General features: G+C 43.1%; 1 protein-coding gene across 3 annotated transcripts in view; it reads right to left on the bottom strand.

Moving 5' to 3' along the window:
* Nucleotides 1-4,225: 4,225 nt before the first annotated feature.
* Nucleotides 4,226-22,215, bottom strand: part of LOC109894579 (runt-related transcription factor 3-like) — an 89,137-nt gene continuing 71,147 nt past the window's right edge. For 2 of the 3 annotated variants that reach the window (XM_031829037.1, XM_020488171.2), the window contains exons 7-8: nt 19,204-19,275; nt 4,226-7,720 (exon numbers count right to left, since the gene is read on the bottom strand). In XM_031829037.1, the coding sequence (XP_031684897.1) occupies nt 7,212-7,720; nt 19,204-19,275 (581 nt within the window). In that variant the 3' untranslated portion in view covers nt 4,226-7,211. The remainder of the gene's footprint in view (nt 7,721-19,203; nt 19,276-22,215) is intronic. The other variant, XM_031829038.1, reaches the window with a different exon arrangement.

The raw sequence follows: 22,215 nt of genomic DNA, 5'->3' as shown, positions 1-22,215 counted from the left end.
TACAATTCCAAGTATTTTGTTTCAAACTAAGCACTTATACTTGGTCTCTCCGCACAAGGGCATTAAGTGTATGTGTCTAGATGATTACCCTATAGAGCTGGAGGTCTTGGACTACCTCATATGAAGATGTATTACTGGGCTGCACAACTGCATGGAGGACTATCGAAGCCACAAATGTAATACCGTATAATCTACAATATATTCACTACTTCAGGTCCAAGGCATTGAAGAAAAAAACAGACAATCCAATGATTCTCAATTCCATTTGTATTTGTATTTTAAATTCATGAGGTGGAAATAACCAATATCACCAGGAATAACCCCACCTTACCTCCAACTTTTGATAACATCTTTAAGTCGTGGTTCCAAAGTGGCATCATGAATTTTGAACTAGGATGGATCTCTAGTGTCATTCAATCAATTACAATCATTTTTTGTTTGTTTGTGACTGTCAGTTTGTTTTGGATCGATTTTTTGTCTTAGTGTTTTGTTCGTGGATCCCTCTGTGAGAATGAATGTATGTGGATTTGTGGTGTATATTGACACTGTGTGAGATTAAGTTTGGGAACTGATGATGAACTGATGTTCCCAAGTTCTACAGAGTTCTGTAGAAAAACAATCAAAAACATATTGTCCCCCAAAAAAGTTATCTAGATATCTGATAGAGTTATATAGTTATCTGATAGAGTTATATAGTTATCTGATAGAGTTATATAGTTATCTGATAGAGTGAGTGTTTCTGTGAGTATTTTCTGAGTCGGTCCTTCGTCACTGATCCTCATGGGTCTCTGTCGTAACAGAGGTTTGGCTCCACAGAGAGTTCCTCCGCTGTGGGAACTGGATGGTGTGTGGAGAAACAGAGAACAGTCTCTGAAGAGTTACACTGTATGAGAAACTACCTTAACTGGGAGACTCTCACTCACTTTTCTTCTGCCTCTCCTTATTCCCTTCCTCTCTCACTCTCTTTCTCTCTCCATCACATATTTCTTTTCCCATCTCGCTTCCATATCTCTCTCTTCCATCTCTCTCTCTCTCCCTATTTTTCTCTCCTAGATATCTGTCTCCCCCCTCTCTCACTCTGTCCCTCTTTGTCATTGAATTAATCATGGTCCTCAGTGTGAGAAAGGATACATCACGACTCTCGCCAGAACCCTAGGCCCTTACCGTTCTTGGTCGATCTGTGGGAACCTTGATTTTGGACGGCAGCCGCTTTTCCCACCACCAGTCCAGTTAGAAAATAGACCCGGTCGTACTAAGCACCCAAATCAAACTGGTTCTAGCCCGCTTGCCACTTCTCACGAGTTCTGGGAGTAGAGGTCAGCAGCTCCAGAATAAGCTCGAATGGGTTTTGAATGCAGGTACCGCTGTGTCTGATGCAGCATGGAATATTGAGTTCATGAGAAATGAGAGGGCTTTAATGATGTACTCTTTCCAAAAAAAGATAAACAAAATTTCTCCCTACTTTTCCCAGTTTCTATCTATTTATAAATAGTGTTTCTCTTCTCTAACTGAGAAACAGTCTTGTTTGTGTTGTATTACTGTCAACTAGCTGATGAGCTGATGATGAGTTTGAACAGAGTGGAAAAAGGAGACGTGGAAAAACTTAAATACTGCAAAGGCAGGATGGAACCATGTACTACAAGGTCATGTCGGTTTTACGAAACATATGAATGTAATGTCTGTATTAACTGATGTTCCCAATGGCTTAGATTGTTTTTGTGCACGCCTGCATTTTGTTGTTTGCGTACCGGTGTGTTTGATTGCTTACTGAAGAATACATCTCCCTCTCTCCTCATACTGTAAGACCATTCATAAAGCCATCTTCGACTTCCATCACATCCATTAAACTTTGAGTGTGTTTCCCGTCTTCCCGGAGAGCTACAGTTTTAGGAAGAGGGCAGCAAAAAAAACTCTTCTTGTATGTCTACGACAAAGCCAAACCCAGATGGGAGTTCCTCTGGTCCCCACATGTGAAGCACAGAGTCAATCTCACAGAGTGTGTGAATATAGCTGGAAAATTCCCCAGAGCTCTGGCTAATTGAAAGCTTATCGTCTTCTCTTTGTATTTTCTGAGCCGTGGGGGAGCGGTGTGGAAGGACACTGGCTCTGTGATGAGACTAAAGGAAATGGATGGTAATGTTTAAGACAGCACAGATCTGTCATACACTGAAGTGGAGCTCAGGTTCTCTGTGTGAGAATCCAACCGGTGTGAGATCTGTCAGCGTGGATTCTGAGTGTGTGTGTGTAGAGATGCTTTGAGTGTTCTGAGTTAATTGAATGCAGTGTGTCTCGTGCCTGCGTGTGTGCGTCCTGAGGCTTTGTTGCCTTGCCAAGACTGACCCCACAGAAGGCCCGATGCTGAGACTCATGAAGGAGAGAATAGAAGAGGAGAAGAAAGGAGATGAGAGGGTAGGTGGGCAGGAGAGGAAAGAGGTAAAACGGAATAGAGAGAAAGTAGCATAGGAGGGAGGGAGAAAGGAACGCGGGAGTGGAATCTCAACAGGTGGGATTAGTTTAAGAGTGAGGGATTGTGGGTATTGTATTTCAGGTTAACCACAGAACTCATTTGATATCAGACCACCCTACGAGAGAGAGATCTCAAGTGTTTAATCATGTGGGCAGACCTCAAATGAGCTAAATAGATGCCACCAGCAATGCATAAATTAACACCCAATATTACAGTGGAAAACAACGCTGACATTCCTAATTTTTGCTGTTTTGTTTTTTAACAAGTGACAACTTGCTGATGTGTTTTGCGCGGAGGATGCCAGGGTGGTATCGGATTCCTGGGACGTGCTCTATTTATGCCTTGGGTACAGACAGCCGTGTTGACAGATGTGGCGTTTTGCGAAGCACTGAGAAGTGTGGGTAATTTGCCATTGAGTGGCATACTGATGGGAGACTGGGGGATAATGAAGAGGGAAGGCTTGGGTAACCACCACTTAGAGAGAGAGATATATAGAGAGATATATAGAGATTGAAGGGACATGGTATACAGTCTATGGTATTTACGGCTCTGAGACTAAGAGAGTATTGGATGAGAATGGAATTTGCTGGAACGGAATAAATTGGAATGGAGTGGGTTTGATTGAACATTTGTTCCCTTATACTGTACCCATTAGTCTGCTGAGGTGATCCTGTTTGTATTTCTAGAGGTGAATTATAGCATGTGCCTACTTGTTTACATTCATCACTTTCAATACCTTCCCTCTTGCTAATCATAGAGGTATTTACAATTGAGACCTTTCAATATTGAATGTCAGAATTGCAGTTAATGCCTAAACTTAACACTTAAAAATTTGACATTTGTTGCAAAAGGTTGCATGTTCAAATCTAGCGATAGAAAGTTGTTTTTGAGATTTTTGTTTTAAGCCTATACCAAACCTTAACACTTAAGTTAACCATTAGGAGATAATGCCTAACCTTAAGATTTAGGAGTTAATGCCTAACCCTAACTGTAACGTCTGCTTCCAACACTCTCAAACACGTAGATCCCCTGAACGCAGCTCACTCTCCAGATCCCAATCACCTGAATTCTGATCACCTGTTCACACACCTGTATGTCATTATCACACACTATTTAGTTCAGTCCTTTTCACCCCATCATTGTGAGGTATTGTTTGTTTTGTGACATATGTCTAGTTGGAGCGCTGGTTTCCACTGTAATTTAATCCTCCTGTGTATGATAGTTTTTGCCTGCCTCACTAACGATGCCTGTTTCCTGTTATCAACCTATTTCCTGATCTCCTGGACAACATAACTAGCCTTTTCAGAGCCTGTACTGTTACCTTTTTGGACCCCCTGTATATGACCTTCTGCCTGCCCCTGGACCCAGCTACCTGCCTCCTCCTGTGGTCTTTTACAATTAAACACCTGCGCTTGAAACCAGCTCTCTGTCTCCCCTCATGTTCATTACACTAACCTTTAAAAATTCAGAGCTAATGCCTAGACTTAACCTTAAACACTTTGAAATTTGACGTTTGGAACAACTTAAATGTGGCGTTTGAGAAACTATTCTGATGTGAGACTGTGAGAGCTTTTTGTGAAGGATGTGGGCGGAAATGATTTTGAGACCCGTAACATATAGCTCGATGGATCTATTATGCTATAGAGTATTATTACTTGTGTTGACATAGCCTAGATTTTCTCCTCATTAAGGGGAACTGATATACATGCATCATTTTGTCATATTATATTTGGAATACAAACGATCCTGAGAAAAATCTGAAATGGATGTTTTTTAATTAAAATGATTAAAAACTACATTATCTGCACACTTTACAAGCACTTAATACAGGGTCTTTAAGGATATTACATGGATGAAAATTAAATTAACATAGCTTCAGACATACATGCTTTGAGCAAAATGAATTAACATTATGGTAAAACAAAATGAAGAGGTTGTTTAAAAGAAACATTAAAGAAAACAAAAGCTTTGTGCTTTTCTATCCAACATAAAATAAAATGTAATTGTACAATTTAACCTCCCTGTTTTGCAAATGCCTCATGATATACACACCTCTTTCTTAAGAGCTATGGACATTTTATCAACAGATAATGGAAACCAACCGAGACATTTTGTATAGAACAACAAATCCAAACCCTCAATGTAACAATATTACAGGCCTTTCTTTGGTTTTGATATAACCATATGATATCAGGTACATCTTTGATTTCTCATAGCTGCATGAATTTTGCCCAATCTAAAGTTGGGCCTTCAAACCCAAAGGGATGGGTAGGAACACAGTGATTATAAGAACATGCTATTCTTTCCCTCTACTCCCCAAGAGTTAGGAATGCATCTTTATATAATTGATTGTCTTAAACAAAAATAAGGCATAAGGTAACAGATTTGTCAATAGAGTTAGCTTAACTTTTTTTCTGAGCTACAAATGCTAGCAATATTTTTTGTTTTTTAATGTATGCGCTCAAAGATTGGGGGTCGCTAAACCAACCCTAATTGATATAATAACTGCTCTTAAGAAGCCACTCTCCTCCTCCTTTTCACCAAAACACCTCCATTTCTTAACATGGCACACCTGACACAATTAATTAAGTGGCTCAGCACAGCTCATACAAAAAAGATGCTCTGTCCTGACATCTGAATCCTGTGCAGTGCCCTGAGCTGCAGGCACTAATGATCAATAAATTACAATAGGAAGGAGAGAAAACACGGTCAGAAAGGCTTCAAAGGACTCACAGCTCATGCAGAACAAAGGGACCTGTGCACAACAAGGGCTTGTTTTTAGTTAGGATTGCCCTTGGTGTTGGTAAGAGGATCCCACTTTGAACCCCCTCTATCTTCATCCCTACTCTCTGTGTCCCCCTGGGGTGGGAAAGGCCATTGGGTCTGTGAGAATGTGCACAATCACACCTGTAGCACAGAAAGCACAGGTGTGTGTGTGTGTATGTGTGTGTGTGTGTGTGAGTGTGTGTGTGTGTGTGTGTGTGTGTGTGTGTGTGTGTGTGTGTGTGTGTGTGAGTGTGAGTGTGAGTGTGAGTGTGTGTGTGCGTGTGTGTGTGTGCTTACATGTGAAAATCAGCCCACTCCATCTCTACTGTTTAGTTAGCCACTTCAGACATGCCAATGTGGTTTGAGATTAAGCCAATCATAGTCTGAGGTTTCAGTGATAAACAAAGAAACAAGATCTGCATAGCCACATAATGTGGGTTGTGTGTCTTAAGTATTTATTTTCTTCTTTAAAAGAGTGGAAAAATGTGAACTCAAGGAGGCTGGGGGTTGGTGATTGGGCGACTGTTTAAGGGGGGATCTTATAAATAAAGTGATTGTTGGATTTAATGTTGGGATCTGTGCTTCTAATGGTTGAATATCATGAATGTTTTTAGTGCATCGAAGCTACATTGAAATACAAAATAATAACATTAAAAGTTTAGTTTTTTTCATAATTTAGAAGAAATATATTACACAAATTCAAATTTTATATTAAACAACAAATAAACAAAATATTTATATAAAAAAGATAAGGTAGAGAGAAATGCTAAATGTTTTTGGGCATAAGTGAACATTTTCTCAAATTTGGCTCAAATAAATATAAAAAAAGTCAGCTGTATTATCTAGTTCAGACATACTACACTAGAACAGTTTGCAGACACAATGAAGAAATATATAGGCCTACCATAAGTACAAATAAAGAGAACAGTCCAAGAAACTAAAAAGACAGGAATCCATAAAATTCCTGCTTCAAAAAACCTCTTCTCTGCTAAAGTCCTGGACAGTCCTCAGAATATCAGCTATTGTTCTGCTACATAGATGATCAATACATTAACGACTTTACAGGGGAGTTTCACTCAAATACATAATGTTGTTCATTTTGAATAAGCATTGCTTACTGTACCTCCAAGGACTGATCCATCCTAGTATAGATAATAAATGCAATTTTCAAGCAATGCATAACTACTTTGAGACGATGGATTGTTCTTGGTGATCTTTCATGGACTGATGGATGAATCTCCAAACCGCTCACAAAATAAAAGCTTCAGGATCAATTGACATGTATACATTAGCAATACAGCCACAAGTCATCGTGGGCAGTTTCTGAGTCATGTGAAGCAAACATCCTGTTTGACTTCTGTTTTCACATAACAGTCAAAGGCCGTTGAGGCAGTACAGTCACTGTTCTGGATGTTTAGCTCGTAACTCCAAGAAAGGTATCCCTTATCTGAGGGATAAGGATAGTTTTGGTCTCGTTGTCGGATCAGCCACAATAGCACTTGCATTTTTACCGTTCATCAGCTGCATAGAATGAATGGATGTGAAAGTTTAGCCTTTTCATAGTCTATGGTATGCATGTTGTACCTGTTTTTCAGAAGAACCTGATACAGTATATTACTATGGCTTATTTGTTCTAACACCATAACATCTATTTGCAGTTATTTTGCAGTTCTTACTCATCAATTTAAAATAATGAGATTTGTATGGCTTTCAGAGTCTCAGAGAATAGTCCCTGTCACAGTGCAGGGTGTACCCATGGCCTTCATAAAGGCCACCTCTGGCCATGGCATTCTGACAGACATTGAATGTCTTTGGTCAACTAGGAAAATGGTACGAAGCGAGTGCGGGATAAATAAAAGACAAACATGCAACATTTATTTTTTGGGGAAGGATTCATCTTTTTTTGTTTCATATAACTTCTTGACTTTTGCTTTCTCTCTCTCTTCTCTGTCCTACATTTCCTCTAGTTGTCTAACAGTCAGTAGGGCCTCCAGACAGATTCGTCCATGCGTCCAGACCCGCTCATGGTCGTAGGGGAGTTGCTGTGGCTTCCATCCGCCTCCACCCCCTCGCTCTGGTTGCTCAGGCCCTGGATTATCAGGCTGTTGCCAACTCCAGAGGCTGAGGCCCCCGAGCAGGGCAGCAGGCGGCTGGGGGAGCGCTCACCCCCGGTCCCGCCCGGGCCCACCATGGAGAACTGGTAGGAGCCGGACCCGGTGCCGTAGTACAGGTGGTAGGGGGAGGAGTTGGACTGGAAGTGGCTTCCCTGGTTCTGGTTGCCTGGGTAGGGCGGGGGCAGGTAGGTGTGGTAGCGGGAGGAGGCAGACATTCCCGTCACACTGAGGCCTCCGATGCCCGTGCTGGAGGGGTTGGCTGAGTAGGTGAAGGCTCCTGGGTAGTGCATACGAGGGTCTGAGAAACGGGGGTCAGTCAGCGGGGACAGAGAGGGGAAGGAGGTCCTCTGGGGGAAGAGATCAGCGGTGGGACCTGAGAGAGGGAGAGAGAAACAACACATTTGGTTTAGGGACTCCTGGTGCACATAGATGTCATACATGACCCGCCCATGAAAATGTTTCAGAGTCAAAGTGAGATAGGGAGAGTCAGAATTCATTCCACTGACAGGAAGCTGTAGTAAAGTACCACGTCCCCAACTGACAGTGTAGATCTACAACCCTGCAAACACTATCTAGTTAGAAGTAATGAACTGACAGTAACAGGTCAGTAACAGTCATGAAGCTGTGACAGCACATCAGCAAATAGATCTGTGAAGTTATGAGAGAGTCCTCAACCTCAGAATGCTCCCAGTCCTCCTACACAACCATTCCAGCTAAACCAGAGGAACCTACAGTAACATCATTCTCTGTTATTTCGAATAATTAAAAGGGGCTAACACTGAGAGCTTGTTGTGCATTGTGGGCTGTTGTGTAATTCTACATAAATCACACTGAAGAGAGGGAACAGGAAACTACAGAGATAACCGTCACATTCAGACACAAATAGGGGGAGAGAGGGAGAGAGCAGCCCGGTCTCATAGACTAGATGTTACATAGTATATGTAAATCCAAGACACTCAAATGAGTGTAATATGTTACATTTGGTATGGTTACATAAGACAGAAGATTACTTAAGTCAAAAACGAAAGGAGGGTGATTGGTCAGGCTGGATGCGTAAGCGTATAACGCGAACATCTAGCAACCCATAGGTTGCATGTTCGAATCTCGTCATGGACAACTTTAGCTAATTAGCAACTTTGCAACTACTGACTACTTTTTAGCTACTTTGCAACTACTTAGCTAACCCTTGCCCTAACATTAACCATTGAACCTAACTCCTAACTTTAACGCTTTAACCTAACTTCTAACTCTAATCTTAACTCTAACCTTAACCCTAGCTAACGTTAGCCACCTAGCTAATGTTAGCATTAGCCACCTAGCTAAAACTAGCCACAACAAATTGTAATTCTTAACATATCATAGGAATTGCAATTTGGAACATATCATACTAAATGGAGGATGGACATCCAGAAATGAATACATACCAGGGGTTGGAACTGGTTCAAGAAACCGAAAAGCATAAAATAACAAAGATTTTCAAGTAACAGAAACAGAACCTGGAACAAAACTGATCCATACTGTTCCAGAAGAGAACAGTTCTTTTAAAAGCATGGGAAACGGTTAATAATGTTCTTTTAAGTTCCAGTTTTTTTTCTACTTCCACAACAAAGCACAAAAAAGTGCCTATGCATTGTCTTCACTCTGTCACTCAGAAACTTGTTCCAGTGTCTGTCTGCAAGCTAAGAATATTTGCCTGTGTGTGTGCGTGTTTAGGCTACCTCTCCTCCCCCCTCCGAAGCATAGACTTTTTTAATTAGCTAGAAAATAATGGATTAACTCTTTCAATGCTAGTTAAGGATATTACAGGCCTAGTTATCACGTTTCAAGTTGGATTTATTAACTACAAAAAGGTTAGATGTGTTTTTAATTCTGCTACCGCTCTACACACACACAACTTGTTAGCTAGCTAGCTCAAAGGACATTCAAAGTACCTCCATAGAAACCACTCCTCCTAGGTATAATTATGTGGACCTAATTCAGATAATGCATGTCTTAACAATGTGCCCAGTGCTTCAAGCCTCCTCCTCAACTCTCTCTTGCTCTCTCCCCACCCGCAAAATTTCAGTTGCATGTTGTGCCATAGGCTACACTGTCCATCACGCGTGTAAACAACTAGCCTACTCTATCCGTACTGATTGGGGAAGTAATTCAATGAGCTAAATGTAAAAAAGGTTGATTTCACAGGTTCAAAAAGAAACAGAAAGATGCGATATAAACCGGGAACTTTTTGGGGGGTTCAGAACTTTATTTGGCTGGTTGGAACAGTGGAACGAAACAAAAACTAATTGTCATTCTGTTCAGAATGCAATGATTGGAAAATTATGTAGGTTCCAACCTATGATATGGAGTGTCTCGGATTTACGTACAGAATAATATGAAATGCTCTGAGACCAAGTTGGTGAAAAAGAGTGGTAGAGAGAGAGAAAGAAAAAGAAAGAGAAAGAGAGAGAGTCAGAGAGAGAATGTGTGTGTTCTATGTATTTGTGTATTTTGTAAAAGTAACCAAACCGGATCAATGTCACAGACCAGTCAGCGCTAAACTATCCTGAAGTGTAGTCGCATAGGTAACACAGTACACAAAAGCCAGCTGTTTTGAGTCAAATTTCCCAGCCACGCATTCCCTAATTTATTCAACTGACAGAGGAAATTCAGATCATGCTCAAGTGTTTGACGCTGCAGTTTTCCTCGCTGGGATTTGGAGCAGCTCCTGTCACCAGTTTATTTCCTTAAGCACAACACCATACTGCCCCACAAAAACCAAGGCATGACTGCAGGGTTAGGCTGATCTGGCAGTTCTTTCCAAACACAACATGAGCTGTGTGTGTATGTGTCTCAGTCTTCTCATTCATCTGCTGCCACCTACTGTACTGTAGTATCTGGGTTTGATAGGCGCAGACAAGGACAGATGAGGACATGACTGCACACACCATGCACTTAATGTATGCACCTAGGCCTTCAGCTAGTCTACCTGTTGAATCAGACATAGTTAACCCATAAAGGACCCACTGGGCACAGATGTCAGTCAAACGTCTAGTTTTGATTTACAGTTGGTTGAGTTGTCAACGTCAAATCAACAGTGCCATCCGTTTCGTCACTAAAGCACCTTATACCACCCACCACTGCGACTTGTATGCTCTAGTCGGCTGGCCCTCGCTACATATTCGTCGCCAGACCCACTGGCTCCAGGTCATCTACAAGTCCATGCTAGGTAAAGCTCCGCCTTATCACAGCTCACTGGTCACGATGGCAATACCCATCCGTAGCACGCGCTCCAGCAGGTGTATCTCACTGATCATCCCTAAAGCCAACACCTCATTTGGCCGCCTTTCGTTCCAGTACTCTGCTGCCTGTGACTGGAACGAATTGCAAAAATCGCTGAAGTTGGAGACTTTTATCTCCCTCACCAACTTCAAACATCAGCTATCTGAGCAGCTAACCAATCGCTGCAGCTGTACATAGTCTATTGGTAAATAGCCCACCCTTTTTCACCTACCTCATCCCCATACTGTTTTTATTTATTTACTTTTCTGCTCTTTTGCACACCAATATCTCTACCTGTACATGACCATCTGATCATTCAGTGTTAATCTGCAAAATTGTAATTATTTGCCTACCTCCTCATGCCTTTTGCACACATTGTATATAGACTCCCCCTTTGGTTTCTACTGTGTTATTGACTTGTTAATTGTTTACTCCATGTGTAACTCTTTGTTGTCTGCTCACACTGCTATGCTTTATCTTGGCCAGGTCGCAGTTGCAAATGAGAACTTGTTCTCAACTAGCCTACCTGGTTAAATAAAGGTGAAAAAAAAGTTGGATGAAAAAAATATGAAATTCACTTATTGCAAATCCACATCACATAGATTTTGGGGGGTTGAAATGATGTGGAAACAACATTGACTCAACCAGTTTATGCCCAGTGGGGCTCCACTTACAATTACCAATATTGACAACAGTGACAGCATCAGCTGATTAATGTGACAGACAAACATTTGATTCGTTTTTTTTTCTTCATTCTGTGTGATGTAGGCTTCCGTAAACCAATAAACGGCAGTTTAATATCGCTCTCTTGATCAGTTTAATTTCTCTTTGGCAGGCAGTCAAGAATGAAGGTTTGCTCAGGGTGCGGCAGTCAATCACCTATTGGAGGCCAATGGGAGTAGGCCAACGGGAGCCATAGAACACCTGATAACTGTCACTCATCTCTGAGTACTGTCTGACTGGTTTGTTGTTACTGTAGCCAGGTTTTTGGAATAAGAAATATGTTTTATAATCAGAATTCTGAGACTTTTATTATAGTGTCACCATTTAGACTTTATGTCAGGGACTTTTATTCTGACAATACCTTTCCCCATGCTCACCTGCGCGGGGGATTCACCTGAGTCAATTATGTGCTACAGCTACTACAGCTACTATTCGAATTAAACTATATAGAAAGGAACGTCATTGTAACTCGATTCTTTAGCAATGGGCCCTCACAGAAAGTGATAGATAATTAAGTCAATAAATTAGGGTTACATTACTACCTAAAACAGTTATAGTTGGCCAAGATTTTACAAGACTGGCGCAATTTGCATTGTAGCCTAATAGCATCCTGCCAAAGCTATGTTTCATTAAGTAGGCCAACTGTCGTTACTGTACACTGCAAGGATCGAAAAATATGATCGTTTGCCTATACTTTTTATAACCTTAAATTTGTCATGCAGCAATTAATAATGAACCCCACGGAAACCAGACACGTGGCCTTCGGTTACCGAGGCGTGCAACATGCAGGTGTGCCAGTTATTGTGAAGTGGCGTAAGACTCCCCATCTTGCTATCTTGCAATTGCACACGGTTTAGTGCAGTGGAGGCTGCTGAGGGGAGGACGGCTCATAATAATGGCTTTCATCAAGCAAATGGAACGGCATCAAACCATATGTTTGATGTAGCTGATACCATTCCACTAATTCCGCTCCAGCCATTAGCACAAGCCCTTCCTCCCCAATTAAGGTGCCACCAACCTCCTGTAGTTTAGTGGCATACATTTTATCTAGATGAACTGTACATAGGCTAATGGGCTGCATAATGTTCTGTCTGTTTGTAGCTGATTTTTTGTACATAAGCAGTAGTGGCAGTTTGATACTGGGTAAGGTGGGAATGTAGGTATGCAATGTATGCTCTAGAATTTGTTTGACTTTGACTTCCTTGTCCTGAGCTTCAGTGGCTTAAAAGAGACATTGTGAATACAACAGGTGTGACGTAGTTACTTGCCACACACACACACACACACTGTCTGATTCCACTTGATTTGGTGTTGATGGGTTCAGTGTAAAATGTGGATTTGGATGGCATAGAAAATACACAGTACAAGTCAAAAGTTTGGACAAACCAACTCATTTGAAAATAGTACAAATAAAGAAAAACCCTTGAATGAGTAGGTTTGTCCCAACTTTTGACTGGTACTGTATATACAGGGTTGGAGTTATTAAAACTAGTTTTTCAACCACTCCACAAATGTATTTTTAACAAACTATAGTTTTGGCAAGTTGGTTAGGACATCTACAGTGTGCATGACACAAGTCATTTTTCCAACAATTGTTTACAGACAGATTATTTAATTTATAATTCACTGTATCTCAATTCCAGTGGGTCAGAAGTTTACATACACGAAGTTGACTGTGCCTTTAAACGGCTTGGAAAATTCCAGAAAATTATGTCATGGCTTTAGAAGCTTCTGATAGGCTAGTTGACATCATTTGAGTCAATTGGAGGTGTACCTGTGGCTGTATTTCAAGGCCTACCTTCAAACCCAGTGACTCTTTGCTTGACATCATGGGAAAATCAAAAGAAATCAGCCAAGACCTCAGAAAAAAAATTGTTGACCTCCACAAGTCTGGTTCTTCCTTGGGAGCAATTTCCAAATGCCTGAAGGTACCATGTTAAGTAAGCTGTACAAACAATAGTTCGCAAGTATAAACACCATGGGAACACGCAGCCTCATACTGCTCAAAGGAGACGCGTTCTGTCTCCTAGAGATGAAAGTACTTTGGTGTCGAAAAGTGCAAATCAATCCCAGAACAACAGCCAAGGCCCTTGTGAAGATGCTGGAGGAAACAGGTACAAAATTATCTATATCCACAGTAAAATGAGTCCTATATCGACATAACCTGAAAGGCCACTCAGCAAGGAAGAAGCCACTGCTCCAAAACTGCCATAACAAAGCCAGGCTATGGTTTGCAACTGCACATGAGGACAAAGATTGTACTTGTTGGAGAAATGTCCTCTGGTCTGATGAAACAAACATAGAACTGTTTGGCCATAATGACCATCGTTATGTTTGGAGGAAAAAGGCGGAGGCTTGTAAGCCGAAGAACATCATCCCAACCGTGAAGCATGGGGGTGGCAGCATCATGTTGTGGGGATGCTTACTCCAGGAGGGACTGGTGCACTTCACAAAATAGATGGCATCATAAGGTAGGAAAGTTACGAGGATATATTGAAGCAACATCTCAAGACATCAGTCAGGAAGTTAAAGCTTGGTCGCAAATGGGTCTTCCAAATGGACAATGACCCAAAGTATACTTTCACAATTGTGGCAAAATGGCTTAAGGACAACAAAGTCAAGGTAATGGAGTGGCCATCACAAAGCCCTGACCGTAGTCCTATAGAAAGTTTGTGGGCAGAACTGAAAAAGCGTGTGCGAGCAAGGAGGCCTACAAACCTGACTTAGTTACACCAGCTCTGTCAGGAGGAATGGGCCAAAATTCACACAACTTATTGTGGGAAGCTTGTGGAAGGCTTCCCGAAACGTTTGACCCAAGTTAAACAATTGAAAGGCAATGCTACCAAATACTAATTGAGTGTCTGTAAACTTCTGACCCACTGGGAATGTGATGAAAGAAATAAAAGCTTAAATAAATAATTCTCTCTACTATTATTCTGATATTTCACGTTCTTAAAATAAAGTGGTGATACTAACTGACCTAAGAGGGAATTTTTTAAAAGGATTAAATGTCAGCAATTTTGAAAAACTGAGTTTAAATGTATTTGGCTAAGGTGTATGTAAACTTCCGATTTCAACTGTATATATAGTGCATTCGGAAAGTATTCAGACCCCTTCCATTTTGCATTTTTTTTTTACGTTCAGGGTCAGGGAGATGACCAAGAACCCGATGGTCACTCGGACGGAGCTCCAGAGTTCCTCTGTGGAGATGGGAGAACCTTCCAGGAGGACAACCATCTCTGCAGCACTTTAGCCAATTATGCCTTTATGGTAGAGTGGCCAGACAGAAGACACTCATCAGTAAAAGGCACATGACAGCCCGCTTGGAGTTTGCCAAAAGGCACCTAAAGACTCTGAGACCATGAGAAGCAAGATTCTCTGGTCTGATGAAACCAAGATTGAACTATTTGGCCAGAATGCCAAGGATCACATCTGGAGGAAGCAAACCTACGGTAAAGAATGGTGGTGGCAGCATGATGTTGTGGAGATGTTTTTCTGCAGCAGGGACTGGGAGATTAGTCAGGATCGAGGGAAAGATGAACGGAGGAAAGTACAGAGAGATCCTTGATGAAAACTTTCTCCAGAGCACTCAGGAACTCAGACTGGGGCAAAGGTTAACCTTCCAACAGGACACCAACCCTAAGCACACAGCCAAGACAATGCAGGAGTGGCTTCGAGACAAGTCTCTGAATTTCCTTGAGTGGCCCAGCCAGAGCCCGGACTTGAACCTGATTGAACATCTCTGGAGAGACAGCGACATTTCCCATCCAACCTGACAGAGCTTGAGAGGATGTGCAGAGAAGAATACAGGTATGCCTAGATTGTAGTGTCATACCCAAGAAGACTTGAGGCTGTAATCGGTGCTTCAACAAAGTACTGAGTAAATGGTCTAAATACTTATGGAAATGTGATATTTCTGTTTTTTATTTTTAGTACATTTGCAAAAAATGATAAAAACCTGTTTTTGCTTTGTCATTATGGAGTATTGTGTGAAGATTTATTTGAGGGAAAAAACAATTGAATCAATTTTAGAATAATGCTGTAACGTAACAAAATGTGGAAAAAGTCAAGGGGTCTGAAAACCTTCAGAATGCACTGTAAATAAAATATATTTTTAATATATCTTCCTTTATAATTTCCCCTAAACCCACCACCCTCCCCTAATTGGAGTAAACTAATAGACAACAACACTTAGGCATCTACTTCCAGCTTACACATACTATACACATTTTACTGACACAGTATATTTTACAATAGTTCTCTTTTGTTTTTTTTAGTCCCATCCTTCAGCTACCTTCAACCTCTCCCAAGACATTCTGTATTTGTGAAACAGCAAGCGCTTGCACGCCACAGCCCTGAGGGGGTAGGATGCTGAACTTGCGTGCCACAGTCTTGTTGAAATGTCTTTCCCCTACGTCTGGAGAACTGGGTATATTTTCAGCAACAAAAAAAATCTGTTCCTTTGTAATTTCCATGGCTTATGCTTCATTTTTTACAGAGACACGTTTATTTTCTGCAGTTGAAATTCTCTTATTTTCCGGATAAGGGGGGTGCATGAGGAGGGTTAGGGGTCTGTTTCTTTTTCCAGAGTCTAGCAGGCCCCGGAGTCGGGCCCCATATCTGATTTCACGCAAGGAAAATCCAAAACTTCAGCTGCTGTCGATTCGGGAGAAGTGGAGTCAGCCCCCCCTGTCTCTCTCTCTCTGTCTCTTCCTGCTGAATATATGCTTTAGGGTAGAGCTGGGATTTGTGGCACGGGGACTTGATGGCTCTGGTGGTTGTGGCCCACCCCACACATGATCTCTATTTAATTGTCGCCAGTTGAATCGTGTTGACTAAATTGTGGCGGGGACAGGCTCCTGTATTTCGTCAAGTGAAACTCAACTGGACACTTATCAAAACACCTTAATGGGGTTGTGTTGTGTCACAACCTTGGCGGTCGGCCAGCCAGAGAGCACCCACCACAACCGTTCCCCTCTCAGCAGTTCAGCGGCTCCCCCTAGAGGAGAGGGTTAGATAAACAACGCCATACTCACAAACATAACCACAGTTTTGCAATCTTCTTTTTCTATTCACCCTGTTTGCTACCCTAATCCACACACAGCCCCCTCCTCCTCTCTCTGCCAGCTAGGTATAGACCTAGGCCCTAGGCTCTGCCGCAGGACTGGGGAGGAGGAGTGGTGGATCTATGGCACAGGGTCCTGACGGGGCCTAGCTGGTAGCAGGGGCCCACCCCACACATGATCTCCATTAGGCTCAGCTGAAACGTGTTGACTAAATTGCAGGGACATGAGAGGGGATGAACCCCAGAGGGCTGGCTGGCGCGGCCCACCGTCTGTGATGTTCCCACTCTAAAAGTGGTGGCTTGGAATCAAGTTTTTTTAAGAGAACACAGTGTTCTAGCGCGTTCCTCCCTTTCCCTCACTCCCTTGCTTGTGTGCGTGCTCCCATATTGAGTTCTGCCACACAGCAGGGCGGGGGAAACCTCTCTCTCTCTCTCTCTCTCTCTCTCTCTCTCTCTCTCCCTCTCTCTCTGTCACACTCTCTCTCTCTCTCTCTCTCTCTCTCTCTCTCTCGCTGTCACACACTCTCTCTCTTTCTCTCTCTCTCTCTCTCTCACACTCTCTCTCTCTCTCTCTCTCTCGCTGTCACACACTCTCTCTCTCTCTCTCTCTCTCTCTCTCTCTCTCTCTCTCTCTCTCTCACACTCTCTCTCTCTCTCTCTTTCTCTCTCTCGCTCTCTCTCGCTGTCACACTCTCTCTCTCTCTCTCTCGCTCTCTCGCTCTCTCTCTCTCTCTCTCTCTCTCTCGCTGTCACACTCTCTCTCTCTGAGGTCCACTAGTCCACAGTCAAGCGTGTAACCCAGATACGGAGGGAGGTTTGCCTCATTTGCTTATGGGAGAAACTGATTTTGGTTGTTAACATAAGGGAGAGCAGAGGCCGCCAGCGAGGTGTGTGTGGAGGGGTGAAGGGATGCAAATCCAGGTGCTCACCTGTGAAATGTTTACTCTGAATGCAAACGTCGAAAAATAGCACCCAGGGAATGGTGTCTCAAGGAAATGAGCGGAGAGGTGGGAAAGAGAGGGAGAAAACCTCAGATCAGGCTGGCCCAGAGATAGATAGATGGAGAGATAGATCTCTTCTCCTTTCATCTCCCCCCTCAGACCGCAGCCAGAGACAAGTGACTGTCCCATGCTTCCCAGACCATCACTGATTTGAGATGTGATGAGAGTTTTTATAGTTTTTATTTTTGACCAAATGCTACAAGGATGGTCACAGCTGACATCAGTATGGCCAAGCAATACAAAGCCAGGCAAATAATGTTGGTCCACAAGCCAAAGAATAGGAGACACAAATGAACACAAATGATCTGTAGATGTTTGTATAAGCGCTTAGGCCTTGGGGTCAGAGCTTCGCATCTGATGCAAATAGAATAACACGTCAACAACCCCAAAGACCTATCCATGGTAGCCACTGTAACATGTGAGCCAAGCAAGTTTTGCATGGTCCTATTTATCACTAGCAACACGATCGAGGCATTAGGGAGTTTGTGATGATAAAACACAAAGATTTTCCTAATGTATCAACGAACCAGATATGATTTAGGAGTTTGGATAACTAAATTACCTGGATGGGTTCTATTAATATTTATTATTGCTAAAGAGTTTGCAAGCTCTGGCCAGGTGGCATGTACACTCCTATGTATTATTTATTGTCGTACTAATTTATTTCTATTTCAGTCTCTTTGGAATTGGGTTGGAATTTCATGATTAGACATTGGGACCTCAACCTCAATAACAATAGTCCCCATCAAACGTCAATTCTACTTTTCACACCTTTGTGAATATCTTGCTCTGAAATGAATATCTGGCAAGGGAATTTGCCAATCTATACATTCCATCTCCTCATTCTAAATCAGGGGAAAATGATGAAACTGCTCTGTTGTTTTTGGAAATCACTGACAGTCACACCTAAAATACTGTTTTACCCCAGGGGCTTTCCTCATCAAACGTATTGAAAACTTCCAGCAAGCCCAACTGATCAGTCCTACAGAAGGGTGTGTGAGTACAAGGAGCATCTAGGAGTAACATGGAAGGGTGTGTGAGCAGATGACTCAGCAGGTCTGGTGCGGTGGTTTCTGGGAAGAGGACGGGTGGGTGGCTGAGTGGCCGTGAGGCAGGAGAAGAAGAGTGCCAAAACACCATGATGGAGGGAAGCAGGGAGGGAGGGAGAGGGGAGCGACGGGGTGTTCTGGAATGTTCTGGGATCCAGAGCCCTGAGGGCAAACCGAAACACATTCCCAAAAATGTCACAATGAGTGGAACACCCATTGCCATACCCATAGTTCGAGCTTTTCCAAGATCTCTATATTCATTGCACTGTGTCAGAAAAATGTTTGATTAACTATTGATGTACAATTATGACGCAGAATTTCTCAATTTGTGTCCTTAGATCCTCTTGAAGAGGTTATATTGTGTGAATTGTCTTGGGTGATATGTATATGAAGTCCAAGACTGGTAATTATGGTAATCTCTTATTGCTCGCCACACCTCTTATACTGTGCCATGATTGGGCCTGGCATGTTATGATTGAGCCTCAGAAACCAACAAACAACACTTGCAAACATCTTGCCATACTGGCCTGCGCACACATGCAAAAATTCGGGGTCATCTAAGGAGAGCAGAATGTTTGTTTACTTCCTACTGTTGAGAGAGAGAGAGAGAGAGAGAGAGAGAGAGAGTGAGAGAGAGAGAGAGTGAGAGAGAGAGAAAAAAAACGAATGGAGAGAAAGCACAAGTGAGAAGAAAGACGATTCAGATGAGTTTAGGAGGATAGGACCCAGGGCAGAGTATATATTATATCTCTCTTACTTGACCATCTGAGGTCGTCCTCCACTTTGCATGTCTTCAGAGCTGGTGGGTCAATCTGGTCAGACCACAGGGCTGCAATGAACACAGATATTATGTGTTAATTAAGGAGAATTTAGACATGACACTAGCCTGCTAATACTGTAGCCTGGGCAGGTACTGATTCTGTGCGGTATGACAAAAATCTCATAGCTTGAGTGTTTCTAATTCTGGTGCACAGTACAAGTACAAGGTATTTAGAGATAATTGTTTCAGGTTATGATTCTGTAGTTATGTGCACTTAATGAGTTTGAGTGAGGGGAGTGTAGCTAATCTCCCATCTCCTCAATGCCCTAAAAAAGCCTTCAACATGTTTGGGGAACTGTCTACCTGTGACAGGTCTGTCTGTGCTGACTGAGCAGAGAGGAGGGCAGAGGGGGAGCTCTCACTGGAGTGAGACTGGAGAGAGGGCCTGGGAAAGCAGGGCTGATGGGTTGTTGGAGCTAACAAGAATATTTTGGTCTCTCAAGGGGCTGGTGAGCAGAGGTGTGAGGCCTTTGTTGGCCTGTCCAGTCAGCCTGTCAGGGAGAGAAGAATCCCTACTGGCGCAGCGCGTGGGACCCTGGTTCACACTCAACGGCCACACCGCAGGAGGCTGACAATTTGACATGCAAATAGTGTCTGTTTGCTCTCGGTCTGAGATGGGGCAGTTGTTACAAGCCAACCTGCACGAACCATGGACCTCAAACACCCATGCTTGTACACACACACATGCACAAACATTCTCATACAAACCCTAGTACACATACAGATTCATAGAGACACTGTCATATATCTCCTGTTATTATATTTGTATGACAGTTTTATCTATTAATGTACAATTATGAAACAGAATGCGTCAAATGTTGTCCTTAGCTGTTCTTGAAGATGTTATATAGTGTGAATTGTCTCAGGTGATGTGTATATGTAGTCCAAGCCTCCTCAATTATCCCCTCTCTGTATATTTCATGCCTCTTTTATCAGACAGTTAATCATGGACATCTTTTATTGCTCGCCACGCCTCTCATACTGTGCCACATACACACACACACACACACACACACCAACGCACAAACATTCTCATAAACACTAGTACACATACAGATTCATAGGCATACATATTTGCATGGCAGTTTTCCATTAACATACAGTAACTAAGGCCTGGAGAGTACTCTGGTCATGTCCCTGGCCCTCATCCTGCTACAGTAACACTACGCTACAGTATGAGGTGAGGAACAACATCCTAACCGCTATATTAGCAGTGGTGATCCTGACCTTGAGAGGGGCCAGGAACAGGGAGAGGAGGTGGAGGGGAGGGGTTGTTCACCTATGCCCACACTGGGCCCAGGCTGGCTGGGGCTGAGGTGTGTAGAAGCTCTCTCACCCTCGGAGCTACTCTACTTCCTCTCCAAAGGCCCAGATCAGCACTCAGCCACTGAGAGGTTCCGAGCTTCGCCCCACAATGGGAAATTCTTACACATAAATGGGGTTATTCAGAAAGGCTTCGAAGCAGCTGGTGCAATTCGCTCAAGAAAATAAACATTGAAAAAAAATATTTTGATTGGCCTGTGGACAACGTCAATACCAGCAGCACAGATTACCCCTGTTAATAAGAGGCTCGGCCCCCGGGCGGGGCCAGAGATTAGGGGGTAAGGGGTAGGTGCAGGATTGGTAGGAGACAACGGCTGCGTCACAAATATTAACGTTTTTGGGGCAGCGCCACTGATGGCTGGGAGGACACAAATAAACACACAATCTGCATTTGAAGTGCAGTTGGAGATGAAAGGGCGTCTGCTGAGACATTTCGAACCAAGATGGCGTTCTTCCTCGTGACTCCGGATCCGGCAGCGCCTCAGAGACATGTAATGCGCCTGGCGCAATGAAGCGTGTCATTGAGACACAGTGAATGCCGGGCTTGTGCTGGCTTCCTGTTTCACTTAGGCCCTAGGCGTCGCTACGAAGAAAGAAAATGTGAGAGTCGAGAGAGAGACAGAGGAGAGAGAGAGAGAGAGATTGAGACAGAGAGACAGAGGAGAGAGAGAGACAGAAGGAGAGAGAGAGAGACAGAGAAGAAGAGAGAGAGAGACAGAGAAGGAGAGAGAGAGAGAGACGGAGAGAGAGAGAAAGAGACAGAGAAGGAGAGAGTGAGAGAGAGAGAGACAGAGAAGGAGAGAGCGAGAGAGAGAGAGACAGAGAAGGAGAGAGTGAGAGAGAGAGCGAGAGTGAGAGAGAGAGAGCGAGAGTGAGAGAGAGAGAGTGAGAGAGCGAGAGCGAGAGAGAGAGCTAGAGAGAGAGAGAGAGAGAGAGAGAGTGAGAGAGAGAGAGTGAGAGAGAGAGAGAGAGCTAGAGAGAGAGAGAGAGAGTGAGAGAGCGAGAGAGAGAGAGAGAGAGACAGAGAGGGAGAGTGAGAGAGAGAGCGAGAGTGAGAGAGAGAGAGAGAGAGAGAGTGAGAGAGAGCGAGAGAGAGAGAGAGAGAAGGAGAGAGTGAGAGAGAGCGAGAGTGAGAGAGAGAGAGCGAGAGTGAGAGAGTGAGAGAGAGAGAGCGAGAGAGAGAGAGAGCTAGAGAGAGAGAGAGAGTGAGAGAGAGAGAGCGAGAGAGAGAGAGAGAGCTAGAGAGAGAGAGAGAGAGAGACAGAGAGGGGAGGAACATGGCCTTGGCTCAGCTATGTGGGACATTTTATATGTCTTTTGAGCCCTCACTTTTAACATGAGTAAAAACAAACACATTGGCTGAAAAATCCTACGTTCTATTTGAGTGCCCCGCACCCTCCCTCCTTCCCTTTCCCCTCTCCTCAGAGTCAATAGAGACTGCTCATTGCACACATGTAGTGGCTGTAATTGCTGAAATGTAATACTGGACCCGGCTCTGATGTTAAATTATAACTAACACAAACAGTTGAGTCTGGTAAAAAACTTGCTTTTTCTTTTGACTGTGGAGAGATGGCTTCAAAAGAGAACATTTTTTTATTGGTGAACAAAAACATTTTCAGTTTGAGT

The sequence above is a fragment of the Oncorhynchus kisutch genome, linkage group LG7 (genome assembly GCF_002021735.2).
Source record: "Oncorhynchus kisutch isolate 150728-3 linkage group LG7, Okis_V2, whole genome shotgun sequence".
Taxonomy (NCBI): domain Eukaryota; kingdom Metazoa; phylum Chordata; class Actinopteri; order Salmoniformes; family Salmonidae; genus Oncorhynchus; species Oncorhynchus kisutch.
This window is presented reverse-complemented; position numbering and strand designations above follow the sequence as displayed.